At 44.6% G+C, this 8,923-nt stretch overlaps 1 protein-coding gene and 1 long non-coding RNA gene across 5 annotated transcripts; one reads left to right on the top strand and one right to left on the bottom strand.

The window, feature by feature from the left end:
- Nucleotides 1-2,519: 2,519 nt before the first annotated feature.
- Nucleotides 2,520-5,200, bottom strand: LOC142579151 (uncharacterized). Of its 4 annotated transcripts, none has more exons than XM_075689099.1 (5): nucleotides 5,084-5,200; nucleotides 4,771-4,957; nucleotides 3,900-3,934; nucleotides 3,022-3,096; nucleotides 2,523-2,949 (listed from the first exon to the last, which is right to left on the bottom strand). In XM_075689099.1, the coding sequence occupies exons 1-4, from the start codon at nucleotides 5,172-5,174 to the stop codon at nucleotides 3,080-3,082; spliced, it is 330 nt and encodes a 109-aa protein (XP_075545214.1). In that variant the 5' UTR covers nucleotides 5,175-5,200; the 3' UTR covers nucleotides 2,523-2,949; nucleotides 3,022-3,079. The 4 variants fall into 4 exon arrangements, 2 of the variants coding, with proteins under 2 accessions (XP_075545214.1, XP_075545206.1); XM_075689091.1 differs by having other exon boundaries at nucleotides 2,525-2,953; XR_012827363.1 differs by lacking the exon at nucleotides 3,900-3,934 and having other exon boundaries at nucleotides 2,520-2,949; nucleotides 4,705-5,200.
- A 613-nt stretch (nucleotides 5,201-5,813) lies between these two features.
- Nucleotides 5,814-8,650, top strand: LOC142579148 (uncharacterized). Its single transcript, XR_012827359.1, has 3 exons — nucleotides 5,814-6,279; nucleotides 7,071-7,986; nucleotides 8,055-8,650. It is a non-coding gene; the product is annotated as an uncharacterized LOC142579148 (long non-coding RNA).
- Nucleotides 8,651-8,923: the final 273 nt, after the last annotated feature.

Below are 8,923 nucleotides of genomic sequence, written 5' to 3'. Positions count from 1 at the left end.
CAAAACCGCGTGTCGCAGGCGAAACGCAACAGTACCCAGATCACTTTCTCGGTACAAGGGCTTTGGGCCTCGTGACACTCCCCGCGACAAGAGAGAGAAAATCTGGGGCTTTTGCTCCTTGAATATATGACTGCTTAGGCACTATGGAGGATGTTTCGAGCGCGTGTTGTATACGTTTGTCTAGCCCTAGACATGCCGGCATCGCGAAGTGGGGTTGAGTTTGTTTACACTCCGACGCTGGCTGCCCGTGCGGTCAGGCATCGGGCACGGACGCCCCATTCGGTGATCGCTGTGTCTGAAGATACGTCGGACCGACTTTCTCGCGCCTGCGGTGTTGGTACTGAGTGATCATGCCGGATTAAACCTCTCTTGCTTCTTACGGCACTCTACCTTAAAACAAACATCACTGATTTTTCCCGGGGAGCAGTAAGGGCCGTAGTAGAGGCCCGGCCTGCTCCCGGGTGCAGTATTCCCTCTTGGCAGGCTTTTCCTTTTCCGTTATGCCTCGTATAGTGTACGATAGAACAGTAGACTTTGGTTAACTTAGGTTAACTGGGTTTATTAAGCATGTAGTGCATTGGAATGGGTGTGGTCACATGGAGGTTCAGAGAGTAGAGAGTTTTGAGACGGGGCGGCCGACGAGCAGGAGAGGAGCGGGAGTGCCACACGCCACTTGACATGCCACTTGGTATGTCTAAAGCATGGAATAAACCCCTACATCCAAGCGCCACCGCGTCGTCGTCTCAGAGTTCACAGAGGAGGAAGGCTGCCGCGACGGAGGGAGTGGAGGTTTCAGAAGGAGCGCGTGGTCAGTGTGTAACGCTGCACGTGCAGGATGGTGGCGCCATCTCTTGAGCATTCTTCTAACATACTTCCTTTTGTTTGGCGATAACCCTTCATCCGACAACAATATCCTCGAGCCTCTTTGGTGTCTTTTGGTTCTTTGAGGTCTGACAGCAGTGCGCTTTGCCTGATTTGTCGCGCTGGTATCCTCTTCTGGTTGCGCTGTAGTGTAGGGCTGTTCGTGTTGGCTTTTATCGGCCATAGAGTTAGTAGAACAACCCTAGAGGAAAAGCTGGGCCGGAAAAGTGGGAACCTCTAGGGCGCCGCCCATAGAGTTACTATACTGACTCTAGAGGACAAGCTACCCATAGGGCCCATGCATTGAAATCGGGAACCGCATGAGCGCCGCCATGTTGCTACGCGCCGAGGTTGCCAGCTCCTGAGACGCTTGCTAGACTTGGTGACAGTAGTCAGTTTTAATCCGGCAACAGTAGCAGCGTAGCAGCATGGCGTCTCGCTTGTAGTGTCGTGATGTGTGCGTGCAGCCGTGTGTTTGGGCTTTATAAGTTGGTTCTTTATTCTATGTTGCGGGACGGCGTGTGTGTGGTCCATGTTGGCCGCACAGGTGGCAGTTATGCAACTGAGGGATGATCCTGTTGAAGTTTCCGGCGGTATGCGGTTTTCAGCGGTCACGCCTGTTGCAGGAGTGTCACTCGACGAGGTTACGAGCTCGAAGCTGTGGTCAGATTCCTCGTTGGCGTTCCGTAATTCTCTTCGCACGGGCGCGGTACGTTGCGAAAGCCGCTTTCGCGATCATCGGGTTTTTTTATTATTATTATAAGTACTGATCCAGCTGTAGGGCACATGTAACCGACAAACGGAAGTCTCAGGAGAGCACCTGAGATTATAATAAAGCAGGCGGCGCAAGAACTCCAGGGCACCCAAGTGACAGTGGGGGGGATCAAAGCTCGAAGCAGAACGGTACGTAGGTTGGGGCCGCCGAGGCAGGTGTGTGTGCCAGGGAGTGTTCGCACGGACAGCTACCCTGGCACGCGCAGCAGTGCCTCGCAAGGTCGAGATACATTAAAGGCACCTGCGCCCATGATCTTTCTTTTGCCTCGGTGCAGTGAGCACGATTAACGAGAATAATATGGGGGGCATCCGGTGCAGTCGCGAATGCGTCATGACAAATGTAGCTCGCGTCGCCTGGCTTGTGTAGTAATATCAAAGTTCGTTGTATGAACTTTATGCATAATACGCTTTCTTACGGTACCTTAACGGAATGGGTCTAGAGGACGGTGTTGGTAAATTTTTTCTTACCGCCCTAATCCTATACCCCCCACTACAAACACACACACATACTCCCTTTTTTTATGTATACATACAATTCCTTGCCATGACGGATCATAGCCTCCTTTATTTTCGAAGAATAGAGGAGGCTGTGGACCGATTGACCAGTTCAAGTTGTCAACTTCTCAGTAGCTGTTATAGCAATCACTGTAATAAACACAATTCCACGATCGGAATGTTTACTTTCATTTTTTGTTGTAACACTGAGGACTACATAGAACTTTATTTTGTATATGTGAGAGAAGTATGTGGATATCACGAGCTTAAGCCAATGTGCGATACACAGACAAAGCAGCTGCTACAACATGAACTGCATTGAGGGCCACACAAAACATACGTAATTAAAGGTGCAAAGTATAGGGGGAAGCCTCAAAATACGCTCTGTACCACTGCAAAGTATAAAATATATTGTATGTGTACAATAAATGTTCAAAAATACAATGCATCAATGTCCCATTTGCCTTCAAGTTTATTATCAAGTTCAAGTTTACTGAAGTTTATTATGAGCACATGTACAACAGGAATCTACTGACACACCCGCAGTCGAGGTGGCTGTTCGAGGTGTGCTGGCTGCCTCAGTGTAAGAAAAAGAAATTGGGTGAATGTCGACACCAGTGCCACTGCTTCTTGCCTCTGACCTGCACGTGCCTCCGCGGCATCTTTGTGCACAAGTGTGCTGGCGTGGCGAGGCGTAGGAGTCATCCGAGAGAAAGAGTATCGTTTACATGGAGAAGTGGCTGTTCACATTGCCTGCCGCTTTCCTTGGCGACTAGGGTGACACACCCGCAGTCAAGGTGGCTGTTCGAGGTGTGCTGGCTGCCTAAACGAAAGAAAAAGAAAGAAATTAGATTAATGTCGATACCAGTGCTATTGCTTCTTGCCTCTTACCTGCATTTGGCTCCACGGCCTCCTGGCTTGCAGAGTCTGTATGAGGGAGCTGCTGTGGCTAGGCGTAGGCATTGTCTAAGCAAAAAGAGAAGGCCATTCAAATGGGGAATTATGGAAATAAATGCAGTTGTTATGTCTGCTTCTTGCACTCTTCTTGCCTAAAAGTTTTCAAACATAGTGTCCAGTACACACCAGCAATTTGACTGCTTCTGCTTTTTACCTGCAGGTGTTGCTGCGAGATCCTTAGTATGGCTGCGTGCAGCATTGTAACACTTGGTGGAGGCATTTGAAGTGGTAGCCAAAAATATAAAGAATCATCCTTGTCTGCACGAATGCTTTCAATTTCTAAATGCAGGGGTAACTATCACTATTAGTGCAAGGCCCCCCACATCTATGCGGCAAGTGCCATAGCTCGAAACTGAATTTTTCCTTTAGTGTTTCACAAGGCGTCTGATATGTCCACATTAGATGTGATGTGTTTGTTTTTATTTATCCCAGTGTGGGGAGAGCATCATTAAATTGTTTTTTATTTTTGCGTGTCTTGTTTCTTGGTTTATTTCTGAATTTATCAAGCAGCAGTCTCATGATGCTAAAGTGACTTATGTAATGGCAATCAGCTTTTGTTTTGCAGAAAAACAATGTATTTCCTGACCCATTGTTTGACATCCCCTCACTCGCATAATTTTGCAGAGTATTCTACCTATATTGACTTGCTTGACCTCCACTAAAGAGTCTTGCATATTCAAATACGACTCTTTCCTTAAAATCATTCGACACTTCTCATAATTTCTGTACCTTGGGTTTCTGATACTCTGCATTCACCATTTTTGCTTGTTTCTGACTAGAAATGTCTTCTTTAATTTAGAGCTTAAATTTACCTTTGGAACACAGGGAAGGGCTTGCCATTGCATATCTGAATAAAAGGGAAACATGTTTCATGAAACATTTGCAAAATCCAATTGAAGGTTGATGAATGCAGCTTGCAGTGTGATATGAATGAATGAGTCATAAAAGTAACTCATCTCACTTGGTAAATTAAAGCACATATTAGTGTGATATACAAGATACGTTACACTAACATGGTGGGTTCTCTTGCTACAGCAAAATAATCGGTGCGCGAGAAAAAAATTATTTTTGCATACCCCTTGTACACACTGATTTAAGGAAAATGAGCTGGAGCTGTCCACATGATGTACTTATTTTACATGCGAGTATGGTCAACAAAAATGTGTCCCGGCTGCTTAGTGGTATTCGGGATTATGTCAGTATTGCATATGTGCCTGTTGTCTAAAATAACTGAATTTTGAAAATGCTCGCAGGGATCTGATGTGCTTATCTGCAGTTTATGGATACATGTAAAAGACTCAGCATCAAGTGCAAGTGAACGGTCCCACAGGCCCGGAGTCGATCATGCAAATAGATTCGCTGCACAAATTTGTGACCAGAAAAGATATTCCACATGAAATGGCATGCAAGGAAGTGTTGAAAATATTGCACAGTTAATAAAACGCCTAGGCTATTAATATGTGGGTTGATGCACTCGTTATGCCAAACGGAGGTGAGGCGTGCAGACAGGACACAAGAGTAGCATATTTACAAGCAAACAACACAAGCGCCGCCCACTTCTCTACTCTTGTGTCCTGTCTGCACGCCTCACCTCTGTTTTGCATAATGAATCCTTACCAACTAGCTCAGCTTTTGTCGTTCTAAGTCTCGATGCACTCGATTTCGTCCGCATTAGGCACTCGCCTCTTGATTACTTCGTGGCACAGAGATACTCGGTCGGCATCAGGCTGTTTTTCTGCTGTGGCCTTTGTAGAAGCATGATTGTTCAAAGTGCAACAATTAAACAGATTCTTTGAGTTGCTTGTGGCTTCGCCAGTACAATTCCGGTGCGCTGGTCCGCCTGTCCAGCAATTTCCTACTGAAGGGAAACCTGCAAATAAAAACGCCGCTCCGCATGTAGAAAAATACTGTGACGTTTCTCAAACGATTGTGATGCACCACAAGAGCTGCCTACTCGCGTGATATTCTCAACAAGGAGATACATTCGTTTACTTACATGTGAAGGTATATGCCAGAGCACTCCGGGACTTCGGTGGCACATAAGGCACGAGTGTACCATAGCGTCCGATGTCGACGCGCGATCGCATGTCAAACCAGTGCCTCCTTTGTCAAACCTAAACTGTATGAAACTACTACGCATCCAAAAAAACAGATTCGAAACCGAAATTCGCGTCATCCTTTATTGCATGAATACGTACATCGTGATTTACATAAATCACGGACTTAGCGATCGCTTTCTGTAAACTTAATATTAACGCACCACCTTCATAAAGCCATCAGGTATGCGTTTTTAGATGACAAAGCATAAGGTGACCTGTACTTGTTTTCAGCCCTTTCAATAGTAATTGTGCTGGCCACATTGACCAGTAGCAACAGGGCGGCGCCCTAGAGGTTCCCACTTTTCCGGCCCAGCTTTTCCTCTAGAGTTGTTCTACTAACTCTATGGCGCCGCCCTGTTGCTACTGGTCAATGTGGCCAGCGCAATTACTATTAAAAGAGCTGAAAACAAGTACAAGTCACCTTATGTTTTGTCATCTAAAACGCATACCTGATGGCTTTATGAAGGTGGTGCGTTAATATTAAGTTTACAGAAAGGGATCGCTAAGTCTGTGACTTATGTAAATCACGATGTACGCATTCATGTAATAAAGGATGACGCGAATTTCGGTTTCGAATCTGTTTTTTGGATGCGTAGTAGTTTCGTACAGTTTAGGTTTGACATGCGATCGCGCGTCGGCATCGGACGCTACGGCACACTCGTGCCTTATGTGCCACCGAAGCCCCGAAGTGCTCTGGCATATACCTTCACATGTAACTAAACGAATGTATCTCCTTGTTGAGAATATCACCTGAGTAGGCAGCTCTTGTGGTGCATCACAATCGTTTGAGAAGCGTCACAGTAGAGCATTTTTCTACATGCGGAGCGGTGTTTTTATTTGCAGGTTTCCCTTCAGTAAGAAATTACTGGACAGGCGGACCAGCGCACCGGAATTGTACTGGCGAAGCCACAAGCAACTCAAAGAATCTGTTTAATTGTTGCACTTTGAACAATCATGCTTCTACACAGGCCACAGCAGAAAAACAGCCTGATGCCGAGTATTTCTGTGCCACGAAGTAATCAAGAGGCGAGTGCCTAATGCGGACGAAATCAAGTGCATCGAGACTTAGAACGACAGAAAGCTGAGCTAGTTGGTAAGGATTCGCTATGCAAAACAGAGCTGAGGCGTGCAGACAGGACACAAGAGTAGAGAAGTGGGCGGCGCTCGTGTTGTTTGCTTTTAAATACTCTATAGTACTCTCTACTCTATATAATATTTTCCTGTCTGCATGCCTCACCTCCGTTTTGCATAACAAGGGCATCAACCCACATATTAATAGCGTAGGCGTTTTATTAACTGTGCAATATTTTCAACACTTTCTTGCATGCCATTTCATGTGGAATATCTTTTCTGGTCACAAATTTGTGCAGCGAATCTATTTGCATGATCGACTCAGGACCTGTGGGACCGTTCACTTGCACTTGATGCTGAGTCTTTTACATGTATCCATAAACTGCAGATATGTACATCAGATCCCTGCGAGCATTTTGGAAATTCAATTATTTTAAACAGGCACATATGCAATACTGACATAATCTCAAATACCACTAAGCAGCTGGGACACATTTTTGTTGACCATACTCGCAGGTAAAATTCGTAGATCATGTGGACAGCTCCAGCTCATTTTTCTTAAATCAGTATGTACAAGGGGTACGCAAAAGTATTTTTTTCTCGCGCACCGATTATTTTGCTCTATAAGCTAGAGAACCCACCACCGCATTAGTGTAACGTGTCTTGTACATCACACTAATATGTGCTTTAATTTACCGAGTGAGATGAGTTACTTTTATGGCTCATTCAGTCATATCACACTGCAAGCTGCATTTATCAATCTTCAATTGGATTTTGCAAATGTTTAATGAAACATGTTTCCCTTTTATGCAGATATGCAATGGCAAGCCCTTCCGTGTGTTCCAAAGGTAAAATTTAAGCTCTAAATTAAAGAAGACATTTCTAGTCAGAAACAAGAAGCAAATATGGTGAATGCAAAGTATCAGAAGCCCAAGGTACAGAAATTATGAGAAGTGTTGAATGATTTTAAGGAAAGAGTCATATTTGAAAATGCAAGACTCTTTAGTGGAGGTCAAGCAAGTCAATATAGGTAGAATACTTTGCAAAATTATGCGCGTGAGGGGATGTCAAACAATGGGTCAGGAAATGCGTTTTCTGCAAAACAAAAGCTGATTGCCATTACATAAGTCACTTTAGTATCATGGGACTGCTGCTTGATAAATTCAGAAATAAACCAAGAAACAAGACACGCCAAAATAAAAAAAAACAATTTAATGATGCTTTCTCCACACTGGGATAAATAAAAACAAACACATCGCATCTAATGTGGACCTATCAGACGCCTTGTGAAACGCTAAAGGAAAAATTCAGTTTCGAGCTATGGCACTTGCCGCATAGATGTGGGGGGCCTTGCACTAATAGTGATAGTTACCACTGCATTTAGAAATTGAAAGCATTCATGCAGACAAGGATGATTCTATATATTTTTGGCTACCACTTTAAATGCCTCCACCAAGTGTTACAATGCTGCACGCAGCCATACTAAGGATCTCGCAGCAACACCTGCATGTAAAAAGCAGAAGCACTCAAAGTGCTGGTGTATATTGGACACTATGTTTCAAACCTTTTAGGCAAGAAGAGTGCAAGAAGCAGACATAAGAACTGCATTTATTTTCACAATTCCCCATTTGAATGGCCTTTTCTTTTTGCTTAGACAATGCCTACGCCTAGCCACAGCAGCTCCCTCACACAGACTCCGCAAGCCAAGAGGCCGTGGAGGCAAATGCAGGTAAGAGGCAAGAAGCAATAGCACTGGTATCGACATTCATCTAATTTCTTTCTTTTTCTTTCGTTTAGGCAGCCAGCACACCTCGAACAGCCACCTTGACTGCAGGTGTGTCAGCCTAGTCGCCAAAGAAACATTTGAGGGAAAGCGACAGGCAATGTGAACAGCCACTTCTCCATGTAAACGATACTCTTTCTCTCGGATGACTCCTACGCCTCGCCACGCCAGCACACTTGTGCACAAAGATGCCGCGGAGGCACGTGCAGGTCAGAGGCAAGAAGCAGTGGCACTGGTGTCGACATTCACCCAATTTCTTTTTCTTACACTGAGGCAGCCAGCACACCTCGAACAGCCACCTCGACTGCGGGTGTGTCAGTAGATTCCTGTTGTACATATGCTCATAATAAACTTCAGTAAACTTGAACTTGATAATAAATTTGAAGGCAAATGGGACATTGATGCATTGTTTTTTTGAACATTTATTGTACACATACAATATATGTTATACTTTGCAGTGCTACAGAGCGTATTTTGAAGCTTCCCCCTATATTTCGCACCTTTAATTACGTATGTGTTGTGTGGCCCTCAATGCAGTTCATGTTGTAGCAGCTGGTTTGTCTGTGTATCGCACATTGGCTTAAGCTCGTGATATCCACATACTTCTCTCACATATACAAAATAAAGTTCGATGTAGACCTCAGTGTTACAACAAAAAATGAAAGTAAACAGTCCGATCGTGGAATTGTGTTTATTACAGTGATTCCTATGACAGTTACTGACAAGTTGACAACTTGAACTGGTCAATCCGTCCATAGCCTCCTCTATTTTTCAGAAATAAAGGAGGCTATGATCCGTCATGGCAAGGAATTGTATGTATACATAAAAAAAGGGGGGGGGGTATGTGTGTGTGTGTTTGTAGTGGAGGGTATAGGATTAGGGC

This window comes from Dermacentor variabilis, chromosome 1 (genome assembly GCF_050947875.1).
Source record: "Dermacentor variabilis isolate Ectoservices chromosome 1, ASM5094787v1, whole genome shotgun sequence".
NCBI classification, from domain to species: domain Eukaryota; kingdom Metazoa; phylum Arthropoda; class Arachnida; order Ixodida; family Ixodidae; genus Dermacentor; species Dermacentor variabilis.
This window is presented reverse-complemented; position numbering and strand designations above follow the sequence as displayed.

Bases quoted from the DNA above. Each gene is read 5' to 3' on its own strand.
- LOC142579151 (XM_075689099.1), bottom strand. From the start codon at position 5,174: ATGCGATCGCGCGTCGACATCGGACGCTATGGTACACTCGTGCCTTAT. The intron at 4,958-5,083 runs GTAAGTAAACGA...TTTTATTTGCAG, and splicing joins TCTGGCATATACCTTCACAT to GTTTCCCTTCAGTAGGAAAT. The intron at 3,935-4,770 runs GCGAGTGCCTAA...CCTTTTATTCAG, and splicing joins TGCCACGAAGTAATCAAGAG to ATATGCAATGGCAAGCCCTT.